At 48.2% G+C, this 20,581-nt stretch overlaps 1 protein-coding gene across 1 annotated transcript; it reads left to right on the top strand.

Annotated features, from left to right (window-relative positions):
- The first annotated feature begins 16,463 nt into the window (after positions 1-16,463).
- MARCKS (myristoylated alanine rich protein kinase C substrate) lies at positions 16,464-20,354 on the top strand. Its single transcript, XM_040599081.1, has 3 exons — positions 16,464-16,777; positions 17,015-17,187; positions 18,310-20,354. The coding sequence occupies exons 2-3, from the start codon at positions 17,089-17,091 to the stop codon at positions 19,060-19,062; spliced, it is 852 nt and encodes a 283-aa protein (XP_040455015.1). The 5' UTR covers positions 16,464-16,777; positions 17,015-17,088; the 3' UTR covers positions 19,063-20,354.
- Positions 20,355-20,581: the final 227 nt, after the last annotated feature.

Below are 20,581 nucleotides of genomic sequence, written 5' to 3'. Positions count from 1 at the left end.
TTGGTAGCCACCTAGACTCTATCTAGGGTTCTGAGCCTTGAAAGGTCACAGGCCTCAGGAAAATGGCATTCATAGGCAGCAGGGCCCGTATGCAGCGATTTGCTTTGTTCTTGAGGCAGGGAGGGGGGGACAGGTGGGGGGCAAACTGAATAGCTCCTCTATGACTCAGTATGAGAGGAAAAGGCAATAATAAACGAAACCTCAAGAATATGTAACAGTCAGTACCTTCCATTACAGAGAAAGCATCATAAAATGTTTTCTTGGGACGAATGGAAGGGTAGATCTATGGGAGAGGCTTGAGTTCCAAATTTCTTCCAAATGAGCTGTGAGAGGGCTGTAGAAAAGATTCTGGGATCCCAACCTTTACATCAGTCTCCTGATCCACAGGCTCTAAAGATAGTGTGCCATGATGATGTCCGTCCAGGCCATTGCTCAGGAGAAAGGGGGACACGGGTGTCACTGGGAGCAATCATGTCCAACTCCCATCAGATCCACTGTCCAGAGCGGACAGTTTCAAAAGCTGCTTCTTGCAATATCCTCTTCAAAATATTCATTCCTTCAGCATCATATGTACGTTCCTCCACCTCATCACACAAACAGCTTCCCAAGGTTCCTCGTATAGCCAAATGCTCCTGACATTGGTAAGCAACTGAGATTGTTCCTTCAACTTCACTGTCCCCAGCCTCCCTACCCCTGCAGCAGGCCCACACCTTCCCTCGTAATTCTGTTGAAAAAGCTTCCCACAAATTCCCCAGGGAAGACCCAGCAAAAGAGCAGAAGCCACGTCTCTCCCTCTCAGACGGCAATATAAACACAGACTGTGCAGTACCCTTCATATTCATAAAAATCCAATTTAGAAAAGGTGATTTAAGGGATTTAGGAATACAGATTGAAACTTACAAAGCTTTTGATATACAGCTGAACCCAGCCTCAGCCTTTCTAGGGACCCCAAGATAACGTATTTCATCAGCCATCTGCCTAAATTCTGCCTTCCCAAGAAGGGGATAAAGCTTCTCTTCCTCATTTTGATTTTGTGATTTTGTGAGGATAAAGTCCGCTGATGATCATGAGGTGCTCAGATCCAGTGATACAGAACCTAAAAACAGAACATAAAATATAGTCCCAGACTACACTTCTGCCAGTGTTTTCATTTCAGATGTGAATTCCACGCTGCTCGCAGTGCTGCTGTGTAAAAGCTTAGCTTCAATTAAGGCACTTCATATGAGCGGTCATGAGCCAGTACGTCCTGACTTCACTAATCCTTTTTCCTCTTTCCTTTTGCCTGTACCAGAGCTGCAGGGATTTTAGACTTGAGTTGCAGCACTGGGCTCAGGAAAAGTAAGCTTTGTTCTCCCGTTTCTGATGACATCTTGTGTGACCTCAGGGAAATCATTTAACCCATTTCTTTCCCATGCACAAAACCAGAGTGAGGATGTTTTCTTTGTCCCATCCACCAGCACAATACAGCAAGTTCTCCCAGCTGCGTCCGACTACGTTTGCAGACAGTGGACTTTGGGTGCATCTCGTTTGAGGCCGTTGAACACCACCATAGCTGTAATACAGAAGAGGAGCAGTTAACAGATGGTGGCAGTAATGCCAGGCACCGAGCTGTTCAGAGGAGATCCCCTGGCTTTGAGGTCATGAAGAGAAAGGTGGTGCTTTCCACCCACCTTAATCCTATTTCCATATGGCTTTGGGGAAGGAATGCAAAGAAAGAGAAAGGCAGCTGCAAGCTAACAGGAATAATGGAGGCCAAACTGGGAAGTGCTGGACATTTGCACCTTTGGTGGTTTTCCTGAAGTCTTTTTTTGTTCGGTGCCGATCGGAGGCTGGCTCTGCTCCTAGCTCATCTTCTCCCCAGCTTCACAGAGCACCTCGTCCTCTCTATGGCTGTGCCCAGCCTGTCCCCCAACACTCTTCCATTCCCCTGGGGTGTCCTGCTCCCTGACAAGCTTCCCCTTTCCCAGCCCTGAAAAGGGGAATGCTTTTGTGGCTGTTTCTGCTTGTGCTGCCATGCTCTTTTCCCCATTGCTGTGTTTGTCTTGTCCAACTGTAAACCCTGGACTTCAGGGGAGCTGTCTACTACTCAGCATTTGACTACCACCCTGAAAAGCCTTACTTTGTTGGCCCTGCTACTCTAATAAACATCATTATTATTATTATTATTATTATTATTATTATTGTTGTTGTTGTTGTTGTTGTTGTTGTTGTTTTATTAATAACATTGATATTTGCAAGAAAGTAAGGAGACTAAAGCATCAGGATGGTGCATCTTTCACAGGGCTGGTGGACCTGGTTACAAAACAATTCTCAGAAAAGCAAATTTCTACTGTTTCCATGTATTTTTCGTTATTAGTTATCACTAAAATTAGTCAGAAAACAAAGCACTTTAGGTGCTAACCCTGTGAAAGCCACTTGAAAGAGAGCAATATGTACCTACTTAACATCGTTAATAAAGCTAATAAAAGCACCGTGCAACCAGCAAGTGCAGACATCAATGAGGTTTTCAGTAACTTCTTTGGAAGCAAGAGCTGGCTTGATTTTCTGTTTCAGAAATACCCAAATATAGTGGTGATTTGAGTAGTGCAACACTTTTCCTTTCACATTTTCTCCTAATCCTATACATCTGCTGCTTCAGTGGTTAAGATCTAGTAAATACCAAACCATGACTTCTTTAATGAAGTGTAAGAGTAACTTAAAATTTGTACTGATTTTACCAAGGACACCTTTCAGAAATCTCATCTACAGCTGACATATGTAAACACACATGCTGAGCAAAGCAGAATTAAAACCAGAACTTGAGTTGTTCTTATCTCTGTTTAACCACAGCAAGTTTGTGATACTTGTAAAGGTTTCTGTATGGCAAATGCATTGGTGAGTCATTGCATAACAGATATATTTTTGTGTAGATATACTTGTATATACAGATTTCAGTTTTGGAGTACAAAATCTAAGGGAAAAAACACTGTGTTCGGAAGACTTCCTCCACATCTAATTGAATCCACAACCTATCATCAGTTACTAAAACTAAAATTAAGAAATACTGGGTCTGAATGCTTCGATTAGTTTCTATCTCGCTACCTTTTCTGAAGACACTGATAACTGATCAAACACAACTGTGAGAGTATCACATTTTTACAGCACTTCTGCGGAGCTGGAGACAAATTCTGCCCAAGGAAACAAATAACATTGCAAAGCATTTTTATATGAAGAGATTTCCAAGTAACTCAAACCAAAAAGAAAATAAATATAGGTAAAAAAAATAAAACCACCACATTTTCTTCATTCCCTTTTCAAACTTGGCGATATCTCTGTGGGGCCACCCATGCAGGTTTGAGGAAGAGAAAGAAGCGGGATGATTTGCCCAGTACCTGGTTTTGAGGCATCAGAAGGGAAGCAATTCACTACCTTATGACACATTATGATATATCCAAAGATGCAGCTTGCAAGAAGCTCGGGTTTTGATCTGAAGCTTGGGGATCTCAACCAACAGCACCTGCTCGCCCATTCATGGGCACAGGGCTGTCCACCAGGACAGTGAGCTGCAATTCCCCTGGCCAGAGTTTCTGAACAGTGCTGCTAAAAACACCTCAGGAGGGGACCTAACCTACCCCAAGGTATGCATTTCCTACAGAGTGAGCGAAATGTCCTGCCCCAAGCAATTCTCTGATCCTAGCAATGAGCTGAAGACCACAGCCTTGTATCACCAGTCTGCACCAAGAGCCAGGCAAACATAAACCGTGTTTCCTGCCTTGTCTTGGCAGAAAAAGACAAAGGGAACCCACAGCTTGGAGAAAGGTGTGGTCAGCCTTCCTCCCCTTTTTGCCCTTCTGTTGGCTGGGCAGCTAGATGCAACTTGTGTCTCTGAGGAGAAAGAACTAGATAATACAACTTTCCCAAATCTCAGGTGCTGTGGTGCCAAAACCTCCCCTCTGAAACCTTTCAGATAGACTGGCTTCTTCTGATTTTACACAATGCCTTTTTGAGATACAATTACCTGCTTCAAAGTGCAACCTGATGGCACAGAACAGAGAAAGCTTCCTTTCCTGGGATGATGAGTAGCACGGTGAGGGGCAGGATGGCTGTGCTTGCTGACGATGGTACCGAGGGGCAATGACATGACAGCTTGCTGACACTGCTGCGGAGCTGGGTGACTGGGACACGAGTGCCCTGCCCCTCCACTCCACTGGCCAGGCCCAGCCAAATCCACCTCAGCTCCTGGCTCCTTCTTCACCCCCACCAGCCATGCTCCTTTTTCCCTTCAAGCAAGTGCCAAGGCAGGGTAGAGTTTCTGCATGTGTAAAGTCACTTGTCGACCTGTAGGTCACAAGAGGCGGGCAGGAAAGTAGGAGAAGAAGCGTTTGTGCTGGAAATGGGGTCCTGTGCCCTGAGGGGCAGAGAGCAGGAGTCATCCTGTGCCCTGCCCTCTATAAAGGCGTTGTAAGAGGGGTATGAGGTATGAGAAGTGAGATACAAAAGCCTTTCAAGGACTGGTCTCTGCTCTGCCTGGGGAGTGATTAGCTCACAAAGAAGAAAGAAACTGTCCTTATTTGAATCTTCCAAGAAACCCACTGACCCCTTGCTCAAAAAGTTTGATAGCACTATATGTATACCCCAAGACATTTATAGTATCAATATCATTGAAGACTCAGATTGTGTTTTCCATCTAGTACAAACTTTGTAGACTGAATGCTCTCAATTTGTCTGCTTAAGCCAGGCACAGCTCCATTTTGAATCTGCCTGAACATGAGTTTCTGTTTGCCAGCACCACAGAAATGGCAGCCTGTAGGACTGTATGTCACTTTGTTGCAAATGTGCAGAGCCTGCAAGAGGATCTCAGAAAGCATGATGTTACCTGTGTTCTTTAGGCACTGAAAATACAACTGTACATCCAGCGATAACTCTGACTTTCCCATCACCTTTGGCTTGAATTTTTCCGGCCCTTACTAGTGTGGAGGTGTTTCATGCTTGCTGCTCAGAGTTTTCCAGACCACCTATGGCTGCATCTCAAATGCTGTTGTATGTACAAACTTCACAGTGTTTAAGAATACAAGAAGTTCCTATGACTATAAATGTTCCATAAAATTCATATTCAAAGAAAAACATTTCAGTATTTTTTAGAAATGTGAATGCAATATTAGGCTTATAAGCATTTAAATGAGTCAGATGTTTTATTAGTCCATTTCAGAAATCTTTCTTTGTACATGAATGAAAAATTTAAATGGAGATGGTTCTGAAAGAAATAGTGCTGAACATAGCCGTATGAAAAGCAATCTAAAAATCCTGACAGAAATAAAGAAAAAGAAATTAAAGTGCCATGATGTACAGGGGTCTAAGAATGAAAGACAAATCGTTCCTTGTGTGCACTGTGTCAAACCAGTTGTTGCTCCAAAGCTCTTTACAGGCTTTATGCCCACACACTGAGCGAGCCGCACATCCTCCCTAGCAATGCTGAGTAAGATGCAGAAAGGGGAACTCTGCCCAGGGACTGCCGAGATTAAAGCACCTCAGAGGCCTGAATTTGCACTTTTTCTGTCCTTGTACTAACTGATAAGGCAATGTCAGCCCACAAAGACAGGCCTGATCCCACAGAGATTTCAGATTCCACATAACTACCAACAAATCCAAGGAAAAAAATAGAAATCAATGGAGTAACCAGTCACTGCTCTGCACTGGTAGGTGTAGTAGCAAAGGAGGGTTTTAAGGAAGCATACGAAGGAAGATAATAATACATTTTGCAGAGCTTCTCAAAAGCATGAGAGGCAGTAAGGCTAAAAGGACATAATTGTCACTTTGAAGATTAAAATCTGGATAATAGAAGCCAGCATCATGGGATAATTTGAGGAAGACACAAGATTTCACTGCCTCAATGTATGCATTTTGCATAGCATGGTACACCCGGGAGTTGAAAAGGGACTGACTTAAATAAAAATGAGGAAGTGTGAATGAGAAGCTTTAAGAAAAGAGAACTATAAATTCCGTAAGAATAGATGCTATAAAAAGGACATTTGCATGCTAAGAAGGAAGAAATAAAAGATACAGCTGAAGATTGTCAAAATAGCTCTAAGCCAAATGTGAAATAGTTTCCAGTAATTCAGATTCTTCATGGGCAGGCAGGTCCTGGGCTCTCCCGTGCGAGGCAAGCACTTTGAGGCTGGCGTGGTATGACAGCGTGTTCTCCAGTATGCTCTCCATGTTTCACATGCCAGTAAGTGAAAAGGAAACGGGTTGTAGGGGAAATTGCCATCTGCTTTTGTCAATAAAACACCGCATGCGTGCCTTGAGCCTAAACAGACTGAAGCCAGCCTTTTATAGCTGCATGGGGGGAAATGGGAGACCTTACTAAAGTGTGAGAAAGTATAATTTAAAAGGAATAAACAAAAATTACTAAGACACAACTTCATCTACTCTGTATAGACTCCAACGTAGTATCATAGAAGGCATGGGAACTTATAAAGGCAGGGGTTCACATTAAACTTATGATTTTCTCAGCTTCCTAGGACCTAGTTTCAAGAACATTATTACAGATATTGTTTTTCTCACACTTTAATGTAATCTGTACTCTACAGGGGAAAGAAGGTTGTAAAGTTTCTCTTTCCTATAGACGTGTACAGAAAGCATTTGTATGCCCCATTCACTGAAAGCACCTCACAATCTTCGGCATCTTTATTCTTCAAGGCATATAACAGGATGTATTAATATCCATGTTCCATAAACCATTTAACTGAGGCACAAGGTTGCAGAAATGCAATGCCTTGAAACTGGAGTGAGTATAGGCGTAGCTGAGGCAGTACTAAAAATGGTATCACACACCGAATCACACAGACAGAGTCACAGCATGGCTGTAGTGGGAAGGGCCCTCTGGGGATCATTTGGTCCAACCCCTCTGCTCAAGCAGGATCACCTAGAGCCAGTTTCCCAGGACTGTGTCTAGGTGACTTCTGAAGATCTCCAAGGATGGTGACTCCACAGCCTCTCTTTGGTAACTGAGGGGATGCTGGCCAGCCTACAGCTCACCAGATCCTTCTTCTTGCCCTTCTCGGTGATAGGAGTGATATTTTCTTCCTTCCAGTCCCGAGGATTCTTCCCTGATCACCACAGACTTTCAAAGATAACCAACAGTATCCTTGCAGTGGCATCAGGCAGCTCCCTCAATTCTTGTGGGTACATTCCATCAGATCCCGTGGGCTTGTATACACTGAGTTTGCTTAAATGTTCTTTTCAGTGGGGTCCTCCTCCACCAAGGGCAAGTCTTCCTTGCTCCAGACTTTCCCTTTAGTCTCAGAGGCGTCATGTTCCTGAAGGCTGGTGTTACCAGAAAAGACTGAGATGAAAAGGCATTCAGTAGCTTGGCCTCTTCTGTGTCCTTTGTTACCAGGGCCCCTGCCCCATTCAGCAGTGGACCCACACTTTCCCCAGTCTTCTCTTTGCTGCTGATGTACATATCATGAGGGATGAGCCTTTCTCATCCCTCACAGATTCAGCTCCAGGTAAGATTTGGCTCTCCTAACCCCATCCCTGCACACTGTGTCTACATTGTTCCTGGGTCACCTGCTTCTTGCATGCTTCTCTTAAATGTTGGAGTTTAGTCAGGAGCTTCTTTTTCATCCATGAAGCCCTCCTTCTGCCTTTGCTTGACAGTGGCTTGGTAGCAGCTCGGGTACCCGGTGTGTTTGGCCACACCGATACGGAGAGTTCAAGGCAGAATAATCATCTTCACCAAGATGTGGAGTCAGTTCACCTGTGCTTATCTCCATGTCTGCTTCCAATGTTCACAACAAGCTGTACTTACGGCTAGTGCACCAGCCCGGCAGCCTGTTCTGCTGGGCAGTTACACGTACAGAGAATTACCCCGATCAGATAGGCAGTCTGCCACAGGGTAGGAATATTGGCACAGATGCCCCCACCTCAAACCAGTTATTTCACCAGTAGCCCCCCTTGTCTCTTGCATTACACATATGTGTCATTCTAAATCAAACAGCTGAACTTGTAATTATTAACCTATTTGTTTTAACAACCCTTGATTTACTGGCTTGCAGCCTGCAGTCTTTGAGCCTCATAGATGTGTTTTCTTGCAATATTGGCTACAAAAGTGACCTCTCAGTTGTCCCAGTTGCTACATATTCAAGAATGAGTAAGTGGCTGTAGGAACATTCACACAGTAAACTTCTAAATTCACTGTTAAAAAAAAAACCAAAACTTCATTACCCATTTCTTACACAAAGAGGTTGGATCTACCCCTTCAATGCGCAGACAGTAATTTCTGTTACCTTAAATTACTTAATTAATTTAATTTAACTTAAATTCTGTTAAACTTAAATTGGTGGCTCTCATCCTACATATCCATACTACTGATGGCAACTGGACTTGCTGTATAAGTAAGGTGGACTCTTTTAGGGGTCTGTAGAACTGGGTGTGAACTTAATCCTCTTGCATCAGGTTACTATGAAAAGCAAGGTGCTAAAGACAAAATACACATAGAATAAACACTTTTTAATATGAAAATATTTAGTCATAGTAATAAACCAAAATAAAATTGTGGTGGGTATATAACACTGAAATTATATTCTGAATAGTCTGATTCATTCTTTCACTGTGCTGATGAAAAGAAAAAAAAGGAAAAAAAAGATGGAAAGGCTGATATATCTAATATGAAGCATCAATGAACCTGTCTCTGTTGAGGGGTTAAAAACTTCAGCTAAAGCTACAACAGGGCATATGTGCATTTTGATCACCTAAACCAAGAATTTAAAACCACTACTCAGTTGCTGAATCCATCAGACTGGACCCAGGGACTCCAGCTTGAATGTGTTATCTGTCACTGCTTTTCAAAATGACAGGAGAGAGAAGAGGCTAGAGGTGCCACCAGAGGTGCCCAGTAGGAGTGATGAGAAGCTAGAGGTGCCACCAGAGGTGCCTGACCCGTGGACTGTGTCCCACCTCAGTCATCCTGTTTCTAAAGTGCTGCAGGAGAAGCTGCCCAGGGGCCTTCCCCGGAGAGACACAGGGGAGGTCCCTTCGTGTGTGCTGTCCAGAACGACACGACTGATGCTTACATGAGCATCGATCTACCTTGCATGTGAAGGAGGTCCTGTGACGTGGTAGGGAAGGGGCCACAGCAGGCAGCCCTCTCTTACCCGCAGTGTATGCTGTGCGGATGACCTGCCTAGCGGCAGCATGACAGTGCCAGGGAGTACCAGCTCTCTGCTCAGTTTGTTCCACTTTGCAAAGAAGTGATTATTTGAAGGCTGAAGAAAGAGATAAAAAGAGATCACGACTGTGTGTTGTAGTCCCTGGGTCGGACTGCTAACATTGGGCTCTGGGTGCCAGCCCTTGCTTGCTCTGAGAGCTAGGAACTAGAAAGCGGTAGCATTTTCGGTGGAGCAAGGATCCGAGGCAAGCTGTCTCCCACTGCCAGGCAAGCACGCTAAACAATTAGACTGCAGAACCATGCTCTGAGCAATTACTATGTAACTCTCCATGCCAAAGAGTTACTCTTACTTTGTTCGCTGAGCAGCTTCAGCAAGTGAAAATGGGAACATTTGTGTTCACACTCCCTCACCCTAGAACCTCATGGGAAAAGCAGGGGGAGGTAAATGAAGGGATTCAAATTTTCTTAGGTGGGAATTAAACCCATGTTTCCTGAGCCCTGCCACTGAGCTGCCTGATGAAAGGGGACTGCCTCTTAAGCTTTCAAAGGGGCTAAAGCACCTCACGGCGGGGAAGAGGTCAGAGCGCCGGCTCCCGAGCGAAGGGATATACTTCTCTGCCACCAAATATAAGGAATCCAAGTCTTTTGAGACAGGCACAAATGCTTTGTATTTCCTATCTCAGATGTATTTCTGTGTGGCTGGGGATTGAGTAAATGACTGCTGATACCAAATTTGTGCCCAGACAACAGACAGTACAGGTCACACACATTTCTGCCAAGTTGACTGGGATGCACTACATAGTGTTTATTCCAGCTACCTGAAGCAAACGGTCTTCCTGAGCTGAGTGTAATAATAATAGTAACAGTAACAGTAACAGTAACAGTAACAGTAACAGTAACAGTAACAGTAACAGTAACAGTAACAGTAACAGTAATAGTAATAGTAATAACAACTTGCACGGGCTTACCCTTTTGCACCTTGTGGCTACAATGGTTTTGTTAAGGCAGTGAGAATCAAAACCAGACTCAGTGTACCGGCCTCTACCTGCCAGCTGGGCAAATTACAGGCTTTGCACTCAGCTTTCTCCCCGCAGCCCTACGGAGAGCCTAGGCACCCGACGTGGAGGTTGTTAATTCCACAACCCCAAGCCCTTGCTTGATTTAGCCCTAAATCAGTTTCAATTCACAACAACAAGGAATCCAAGTCTCTGAGTCAAGCACAAATGCTTCCTATTTCCTATTTTAGGATGGTTTTCTGTTTAGCTGGGGCCATCGGTTTCGTTTCACACCTTGTGACACTTTTCCACATAATTGTGCATGTTTCCACTCTTATTTAAGTCCCAACCCCCCAAATATTGCTGGAATTCATAAAAGCTGGGCTGGCTTGTTCATCAAAAATGCTGTAACCACATGACACAAAGCACTTATCATTAAAGCACACATGATATTTCAAAAAAACCCACAACTTGATGAGGCATCACTTGTCAATGCCATCTTAATGAATACCTGGTTATTGGGCTTTTTTTCCCCAGATCACTCCTCTCAGCAGAATTGCAGGTGAAAATGGAAACGAGCAAAAGTTGCAGAGAAGGGGGACTGTGTGAGGCAGCGGTGCTGTTGACGTAAATGTCATTGGAACTGCAGCTTAACTTCATGCCAAATCAGGTTATCACCTGCTTGTCATCGCTGCTACTTGTCTGGCCACACCAAGAGTTACAGAAGCTAAACCAGCAAGAAACTACCCTTCCCCCCTCAAAAAGGGATGGCGAGGAGAGAGAATAGTTTTCTGCTGGTTTAAGTCTCTAAAATGGCTTATCAGGAGGTCAGAGGAAAGCCAGGGCACGCACAATAGAGGGAGTGGAGCTGCAGGGCAAGAGCACAGGAATGAAGGGAGGAGAGGACTGCCGCTGCATTGACTTAACCCAGGTAGAACTGTTGGGGAACTACTGTCAGAGCAAGTACTTACCCTTAGAACTGGTGGATGTAAAGCAATTAGAAGTCCCTACTGCAGGGCTACTGTCTCCATGGTTTTGTCCCTGCACTGCTTAATGCAATGGAGCCCCAACGCCCTTTCTTTGCTGCTGAAATGCAGTTCTTTAAAGCAGAAGCAGGATGTAACAGGGATCAGTCATTTAGTGGTATATTCACACCTTCCCTGGCAGTTGTTTCTTGCTGTAATTGCTCTTAAGGGAGGGGCTTGAGCTTTACTGGAGTGTTTTTGCTTTTGTATGATCTAAGGAATTTTTGTTTGTTTTGGGTTGGGTTTGTGGTCAGGTTTTCTTATTCGTAATTTTAGTTTGTGGGCCTTTTCTTTTTTTTTCTCCCAGAAGTAACCAGCCTCATTACTGTAGGCTGGTTATCTAGTTCATTGACAGATATTTTTTTATTAGATACAAGACAGAATGCATGATACTTTCAAAATACGTAAGCTCTGTTAAGTTTTCAGTTTCCCAGCACACCAGACATTCAAACAGCCTGGATCCTATTTAACAAACATTGTTGAATGTATTCAGTTAATAAAAGCTTGGCAAATATTAGTAAAGGGCTTGTAATGGTTGTGAGTGACATAAAGGTTAAAAGCTTTCGATAGCATTGCACCAAACTGGAGTAAAGCTTGCAGAAACTGCAGTGATGTGTCAGTAAGAAATCTCAGCAGATGATTAGGACATCATGAAATTCTCATTTCTCAGAAACAGGAAAAGATGCAACTATTCCACAAATCTGAATACAGGTTCAGAAATTGAAACTTTTAACATTATTCAGATCATATTGTCCTGTTCTCTTGTTATCGGAAAGTATATACAGATTAAAATAAGAATTAAAACCCCTCACTTTGCCAGGTTGAGAGTTACTGGGAAAGCAAGATGTTTTCTTTCCTATGCATATGTTATACTCTTTCTCCATAATGACCAGGATAAGAGAAATGAGGGCTTTGGAGTAGATTGGTACATAGGGAACATTATCTCTCAGTGTAAACCTTGGTCATTATTTTTTGTTCTGCTTGCTGCCCTCCCTGCACAGAGGAAAGGTCTCTGTGCACCCCAGGACACAAGGGGGCTACCCAGCGCCTCCTCAGAGTTATGATAGCCCAGGGGAGAGGCACAACGGGAACACCAGAAAGCACAAGCTGTTCCAGGATTTCTGTAAACACTGGATTCCAGCTCCCAAAACCACTCTTAGATTTACTTTCTTTAAAGGCTTGTCTGGACGAGGATAAAGGTGTATTAAAAAAAAAAAAAAAAAAAAAAGTGTCAGTAAAAACTTTTAATTAACATGTTTTCAAATTCTCAGTGTTGACAGGGTGTGTTGCATTTCAGTGCATTTGCCAGCAAACGTGTTAAAATATATTTGTGTCCCGTTTACATTTGGCAAGTTGGGACATGTTTCTAAAAGTTGCAAAATTTAACAGGAGTTAAAACGTGTTCATGATTGTGCTTTTACCTTAGCTGACTGTGAGTGTCACTGATGGGTTTTCCTGGGACTCTGGAGAGCAGCTGCCATACTGGCAGGGAGCTCTTACTTAGCTGTTTTCTCCTTTTCCTGAACTGTCAAATGAAAGTAACATTTCATTGATCTGCCTTTTGGTAATGGCTGAAAAGGAATGTTTTATACAGTATTGGGGGGGAGCAGGAATTAAAAGCTAGATATTAGTGAGATGGCAGGTTGGGCAGTAGTTACAGGTGTCAGAAGCCATCCTTCCACAGGGTGGTAAATTGCAGTTTCAGAGGACCTGATGTAAGGTCAGGATTTCCATAGCCACACAACCCAGAGCATGGCACTGCATTCAGCTGTTGTTCCAAATGGGGCCAAACACTTTGCTGGGGCAGCTTTTTTTTTTTTTTTTTTTTTCACCCTCCCCACAGAAAGTCAGCATAAAATTGACATAAGCACTATATACCATGTTTATACCTGGCTAGCTTGACAGAAAGCTTTGTGTTTATGCCCGATAAAAGTTGTAGCTGTGAGGCACAGATTCAGTATTAACGATCAGCAAGCCACAGTGAAGCATCAGGAACTCTGAATCAGCTGTGACACTGATTTGCTGGGCAGCACTGTACAAACCATTTCACCAGCCCGCACCTCGGTCTTTCCCCTTCCCAAAAGGTAGAGGATGAAAATAATCTCAGGTAAAACGTGCCGAGAGGAGTCACATTTTGGAAGTACTGCAAAAAGACAATTTCATCTAGGGGGTGCAACACACAATTAGGGATCAGGAAATCGGCTGTGGCGGGACTCAACCTTTGGCGGAGCTAGAGGAGGTGAATCCTGCTGCCCCCCTGAGAACAGCTCCCCAGCCCTGTCTCTTCTTGCCCATTTTGTGCTCCTCAGAGCTGTCTCTTAGTCGTGGCTGTATGTTCTTCAAAATATTGTCACCCATGCCACATGGGAGGATACGATTTTTTGCTGACACAGTAATTGTAGTAAAAGACCTAACACAAATGCACTTAACAACGGTACCACTGTTTTTCAGACACCAAATCTCCAACAGCCTATACACAAGCACCTTTACACTGGTACATCCTCATTCCTGGCAAAGAAATGCTGCACCAACTTTTTGTGTGGAAGACATTGTAGAAAATTGGTATTTTCACATTCATATCTGATTAGCCCTGCTGCAATACACCAATGAGGGATTGGTTTGGGTTGGGTTTTTTTTTTTTCTCTTTTTCTTTTTTCCCCCTTGGAAGGAGATGAAAAGATCGGGAACTTGAATAAAGTGCAAGTTTAAGAATGAGGAATCTCCCCTCCAGCATATCTGTTTGCTTGGTGCTTGAAGGTGTGGTGTGACAAGGAGCAGCCTGGTGGGCTCAAGAGGTCAGTAAGGGGTTAAATCTTGTATTTGCACCTCACGTTCAACGGCTTGGTTTAGAAAGCAGAGGTAGTTGTCCAGGTTGTAGTGCACTGCGAATGGCAGAGGCAGCGTACACATATTCCAGATTTCCTGCTTGTCCAGAGACTCTCCAGAATAACTTGTGGAACCAAGCGTCTAGAATAACATCAGTCAAGGCTTTTTCTTTTTCTTTTAAAGTTGTAAAACATTGAACTGCTTGAAAAACATATCAAAATCATAATGCAAAGCATACACCGTCAGAACTCCCACAGTTGGTCTGTGAAATTTGTCAGTGACACTACTCTGAAATGCAGACGTAGCTACGGTGGAAAGTAAACCTGCATACGCCTGTGCAGGTGAAATTGCATATACCCGTGCAAGGTGCCCAGATGGGTTTGGTACTGATTGTGAAGTCCTGTCACGGTCTTCCAGGAGGTCTTCTCAGGTGATCGGTCACATCAAGCAGTGTAAAAGCAAACCACAACACAACACCCCAAAACCACCACCAACGAAATCACGATCTGCTTAATATCCAGATTAAAAGGAGCAGAGAAAACCCTGCGCGTGGAGTCCCCTCGGGAAGCGGCGGAGGATCACGGAGGACGCTGTCCGGTGCCCGCGCCCCGCGGTCGCGCCGCCGTCACGCCGCAAGGTGAGCCCGCTCCCCGCAGCGCTCCATCCCCTTCTGCCGCCGGTGCCCGCCGCCGTACACCACTCCCCGCGCACGCCGGGGGGGCGGCGGGCGAGGGACCCCCGGGGAGCGGCTCCCGCCCCCGCGGCCGCCGGGAGCGGCCGCCGCGGCGCCCCCGGCCCCACCCGGCCCCGCCGAGCCCAGCCCAGCTCCGCAGCAGCGGGCCCGGCGGCCGCAGGTGACGCCGGGGCGGGCAGGGCCGCCCCCGCCCCGCTCCCGGCCCCGCCGCGGAGCCCCCGCCGCCCCCCAGCCGTCGCCAGGGAAACCGCCCGGCGGCGCGGCCCCGCCGCGAGAGACCGGGGCGCGGCGGCGGCACCCCCGCCCCGCCGGGGGCGTTCACGCCGGCGGGGCCAGAGGCCGCCCCCCGCGCCGGGCCCGGGGGGACGCGGGTGTTGCCGGCGCGGGGTGCGCGGGTGCGCGGCTGCGGGCGGGGGGGCGGGCAGCCCCGCGGGGGAGCGGGGGGCCGCTGCGCCGGGCTCGGCGGGGCGGGCGGTGGCGGCCGAGACAAAGGGAGCGGCGGGCAGCGGCGGCGGAGCTGTGTGTGACATGCGGCGGGAGGGAGGGAGAGAGGGAGGGAGGGAGAGGCTCCATCCCCCCCCCCAAAAAAAAAAAAAAAAAACAAACCCAAACCAAAACAAACCACTCAACAGCAACAACCCACCCACAAAACAAAAAACCCAACCGAAGGGCCCTTTTGCCCCCAGGAAAGGAAATACTCCCTCGGCCGGTTGAAGATAACCGGCGCCCTCACCGGGGTTACGGAACGGCGGCTGCACAAAGCCCACCGGCCCCGCGTAATCCGCGGGGAGAGAGAGGCGGGCGGCGGGGCCGAGCCTGCCCGCTCCGCAGCCCTTCATTATCGCAGCAATTTTAACATTCTTGTTTATAAACAAGAGGCGTTTGGAGATTACCCGAGCTTGGGAAACGATCGTTCTGACGCTCGTTTCTGCTCCTTAAAAGGGGATGGGGGTGTCGGGGGGCGGTGGGTCTAGGCCAGTGTTCCCCGCATCGCACGGCGGAGGGAGGCGGCCGGCTGCCCGCACACCCCCACGCCCCCAAAGGAAATCCATCGGATCCGTGCTATTTCCCCCACCCCATCGCTGCTAAGCGCTCCAGATCACCGTTAATTCGCATGCATTAGTTTCGGGTTACATCTTATTCGAGGGTTTAAATTCAACGTAAATACACAGTCGGGGCTGGGGTTTGGGAAAGCGCCGATGTTTCCCCGATAATGTCGCTTCGCCCACTACTGGGGTGCATGGAAACGTAATCTCGAAATGGGTCACCGCCTCAGAACATACTTTAAAATCACAAATCAGAAATAATCAAACAGCAGAATTAAATTACCGCCGTAGGATAATCACAAAATATTTTATTCCAAGCCAATATCGAATGGGGGAGGGGTCCGTTTCTGCTTCGGCAGCGGCTCCAGCCGCCGCTGCTTTAGCATTTGCAACATCTGGCCTACAGACCTACTAATTTCGACTCGTGATCTCGTTTGGCGAAACTCGATCTACGTGGTTCAAATACCTTCCAAATTGGGGGCGATTTAACAATCGCGACCAATTAAACCCAGGGAAGAAACGGGGGGGGGGAAAAAAAGCACCACCAAAGAAAAAAAAAAGGCAGCAGCAAATCCACTCCTTCCCTCTCCCCCCGCCCCGGGCTCGCACACACTATCTGTTGCTCTCTCACGGCGGCGGCGGGTGGGGGCGGGCGGCGGGGCCGGTTCGGACTCACACTCGCACTCGCACTCAAACCCACCCGCACGCCCCTCGCACCATTGTCCCTGGCCGCCCGCCCCGCTTTATCGGGGTGTTTTGTTCGCTCCCCGGCGCGGAGCTCTCCGCGCCCGCCCGCGCCGCGCCGGAGCGGCACATTCATTATCGGCCGGGGGCTGATTTCAAACCGCTGCCATCGCGGCTCCATTGTTCGCTGGGCGGCCAGGCCCCGCCCCCCTTTGTGTGGCGCGGCGGCGATTGGCCGGCGCCGGGCGGAGGGCTGCCGTCACCGCTCGGGAAGCCCATTCATCTGTGCACTTGGGCGTTGGACTCCGCATCTTATTAGCAACCAGGGAGATTTCTCCATTTTCTCCTTGTCTACAGTACGGCTACAAATCTGGGATTTTTTATTACTTCTTTTTACTAAACTTGGGCTCCTTTTTTTTTTTTTGCTCGACTTTTTCCTCCCTTTTTTCCCCCTCCCTCCTGTGCTGCTGCTTTTTGATCTCTTCAACTTTAAATTTTTTAAAAGGAGTGCATTATAATCGGTTCTGTTCTCTCTTCTCTTTTTTTTTCCCCTCTGGTGTGTGTGTGTGTTGCTGCTGCTGCTGGTCGCCCAGTATTTATACCAACCCAACGCTCTTTGTTTCCCCTCCTTTTGGATCTGTTGAGTTTCTTTGTTGAATAAGACAGCATGGGTGCCCAGTTCTCCAAGACCGCTGCAAAGGGCGAAGCCTCCGCCGAGAAACCTGGGGAAGCAGTGGCTGCATCTCCATCCAAGGCGAATGGACAGGTAAAAAAAAAATAAATTAAAAAATATTAAACCTACTCCCTTTTTAAAGCCAACTTCGACGGACTGTCTTTCGCATCCTGTTTAATTCTTCTTCCTTTGATGCCCCAGTGGCACATTGAATGGAGAATACGATCAATCCTTTTATCTTTGCAACTCGAGGCAAAGGAATAATTTCTTTTGTTTTTTTTTTAAACGGGCTTGGCTGTGAATGATTCGTTCCTTTATCTTTCCTGCGTGGGGGGCAGAAAGGGGCACATTTTTTTTCTTCTTTTTTTTTTTTTTCCTTTAAATCTAAATCCCTCGTGTGTTATGGTGAAGCGTCCCAATGGCTCGTAAACGGAAGGATCTTATACCGCTTGGCTTTTCTGCCCGCTTAACCTCCTCCCGAAGACGCTCGGTGACTAGCGCGGAACGCCTCCGGCGGTAGCAGGCTGGCTCGATAGCGGCGGGGGCCGGGGGCGCCGGGCTGGGGCTCGGGGGCTGCGGGCAGCGGGCAGCCCCCCTGGGGCGGCAGCGCGGGCAGGGGCTGTGCCGCCCGCCCGGTCCGCGGCGGCTCCGCCGGGGGCTCGGCAGCCGCGGGGCACGGCTTTCTGCCGCACACCCCCCACCCCCACGCGTGAGCCGGCTGCCGGGCTGGCCGTGCCCCCGTTGCCCCACGCAGCGGCGTTGCGGGCGGGCACCCCCCGCCGCCCTCGCAGCTGCCGCCCGGGGCAGCCAGCCGCGCTCCGGGCGCCTGAAAGATGCAAATGCCGCGGAGAGGGGGGGGCGGGGGCGCCTCGCCGCACCGCCCGGGCGGAGAGGGGCAGCGGCGGGCGGGGGGGCCGGGGCCGGGCGAGCTTTGTTAGCCTTCCCCGCCCCGCGCCGCCGCCGCGGCTGGACGGGGCGCGCCGGGGGCGGGTGTGCGCGGCGCCGCTGCCGCTGCGTGGAGCCGCGGCGCCCTCTGGTGGCCGCCGCCCGCCGCGGCCAGGCCAGGCCCGGCCCGGGCGGCGGAGGGCCCGGGGGTGTGAACCAGCGTCGGCTGAAAGCGGGCGAGGATAGGCCGCCGGGCGGGGGAGGGCAGCGGTGCCCCAGCGTTCCCCCACCCTGTCGGCGCCGCCGGTAACGCTCGTCGCTGTCTTGCAGGAAAACGGCCACGTGAAGGTGAACGGCGACGCCTCCCCCGCGGCGGCGGAGGCGGGCAAGGAGGAGGTGCAGGCCAACGGCAGCGCGCCCGCCGAGGAGACGGGCAAGGAGGAGGCGGCCTCGTCGGAGCCCGCCTCCGAGAAGGAGGCGGCCGAGGCGGAGAGCACCGAGCCGGCCTCCCCGGCGGAGGGCGAGGCCTCTCCCAAGACCGAGGAGGGCGCGACCCCCTCGTCCAGCAGCGAGACCCCGAAAAAAAAAAAGAAGCGCTTTTCCTTCAAGAAGTCCTTTAAGCTCAGCGGCTTCTCCTTCAAGAAGAACAAGAAGGAGGCCGGCGAGGGGGCCGAGGGCGAGGGCGGCGCGGCCGCCGCGGCGGAGGGCGGGAAGGAGGAGGCGGCGGCCCCCGAGGCGGCGGGCAGTGAGGAGGGCAAGGCCGCCGCCGAGGAGGCCTGCGCGGCCGCCGCCGGCAGCGCCGAGGCGGCGAAGGAGGAGGCGGGGGACTCGCAGGAGGCCAAATCGGACGAGGCCGCCCCCGAGAAGGCGGCGGGAGAAGAGGCGCCGGCGGCGGAGGAGCAGCAGCAGCCGCCGCAGCAGCAGCAGGCGGAGGGGGAGGCGGCGGCGGGCGCCGGCGCCGCCACGAGCGAGGCGGGCAGCGGCGAGCAGGAGGCGGCCCCCGCGGAGGAGCCGGCGCCGGCGCGGCAGGAGCCCCCCGCCGAGAGCAGTCCGGAGGGACCCGCCGCCGAGTCGGCGGAGTAAGCGCCGCCGCCGCCCCTCGCCGACGGACTTTTCTTCCCCCCTGTTTGTTTGTTGGAGTGGTGCCAGGTACTGGTCTCGGAGAACTTGTCTACAACCAGGGATTGATTTAAAAGATGTCCCGTTTCTTTTTTTTCTCTCCCCCCGCAGCTCCCATCTCAAATCGTTGTGTGTTGCCGCCATTCCAACGGGCGGAGGGGGGCCCCCCTCCGCCCTCCTGTCCCACCCTCTATATTTTGTTTTTTTGTTGATTTTTTTTTTCATCAGTATTAATGTTCTGTTTTGGTTGGTTCGGGTTTTTTTTGGTTTTGTTTTTTTTGATTTTGGTTTGGTTTTGGTTTTTTTTGGTTTGTTTTTTTTTTCTCCGTACTTTGCAGCTCTCTTCATATTATAAAACTTTTCCCGATCGGTCTATGGACATGCCCATATATGAAGGAGATGGGTGGGTCAATAAGGGATATCAAATGAAGTGACAGGGGCCGCAGTGGGGAACACGGGGCGCGCAGCCCTTGCCGGGAGCGCGCCCCGCCAGAAATGATGTAAGGGGTTAGTCTTTTTTTTAAAAGAAAGTTATTACGATGTATTTTGTGAGGCAGATGTTCTATAAGGTTTACAACACTACAAGTCTTGATTAAGAAGGAAAGGAAAAAGGAAAAAAAAATAAAAATAAAAATCAATACCCAGATAAAGAGATCATAGTCTTAGGAATTCATTTAAACCATAGGAACTTTTCACTTATCTCATGTTAGCTGTATCAGTCAGTGATTAAGTAGAAATACAAGTTGTATAGGCTTTATTGTTTATTGCTGGTTTATGACCTTAATAAAGTGTAATTATGTATTACCAGCAGGGTGTTTTTAACTGTGACTATTGTATAAAAAAAAACAAACAAATCTTGATATCCAGAAGCACATGAAGTTTGCAACTCTTTCCACCCTGCCCATTTTTGTAAAACTGCAGTCATCTTGGACCTTTTAAACACAAATTTTAAACTCAACCAAGCTGTGATAAGTGGAATGGTTACTGTTTATACTGTGGTATGTTTTTGATTACAGCAAACAATGCTTTCTTTTCCAGTTGTCTTTGAAAATAAAGGAAAACTCTTCAGATGCAATGGTTTTTTTGTGTAGCATCTTGTCTATCATGTTTTTGTAAATACTGGAGAAGCTTTGACCAATTTGACTTAGAGATGGAATGTAACTTTGCTTACAAAAATTGCTATTAAACTCCTGCTTAAGGTGTTCTAATTTTCTGTGAGCACACTAAAAGCGAAAAATAAATGTGAATAAAATGTATAATTTGGTTGTCTTTCTTTTATGGATACTCTGGTAGCTTAAAGGGACTAGCCGGTATTGCCTAAATTTGTATAGAGAAAGTCATGTGTGCTGTTAGCACTAGCTTTGAGAACTACCTTCCTAGATCCTGGATTCTGTAATACTGTGCGTCTTAAGAGAAATTGGGCAGTGCACCAGGTAATTTTATGATAGGCTTTATCTGGCTTTAAAAAGAAGACTGGAAGGCA

Source organism: Falco naumanni, chromosome 6 (assembly GCF_017639655.2).
Source record: "Falco naumanni isolate bFalNau1 chromosome 6, bFalNau1.pat, whole genome shotgun sequence".
NCBI lineage: Eukaryota > Metazoa > Chordata > Aves > Falconiformes > Falconidae > Falco > Falco naumanni.
This window is presented reverse-complemented; position numbering and strand designations above follow the sequence as displayed.

Coding starts and splice junctions, on each gene's coding strand:
- MARCKS (XM_040599081.1), top strand. CDS start 17,089: ATGGGTGCCCAGTTCTCCAAGACCGCTGCAAAGGGCGAAGCCTCCGCC. Junction 17,188..18,309: donor CATCCAAGGCGAATGGACAG/GTAAAAAAAAAA, acceptor GCTGTCTTGCAG/GAAAACGGCCACGTGAAGGT.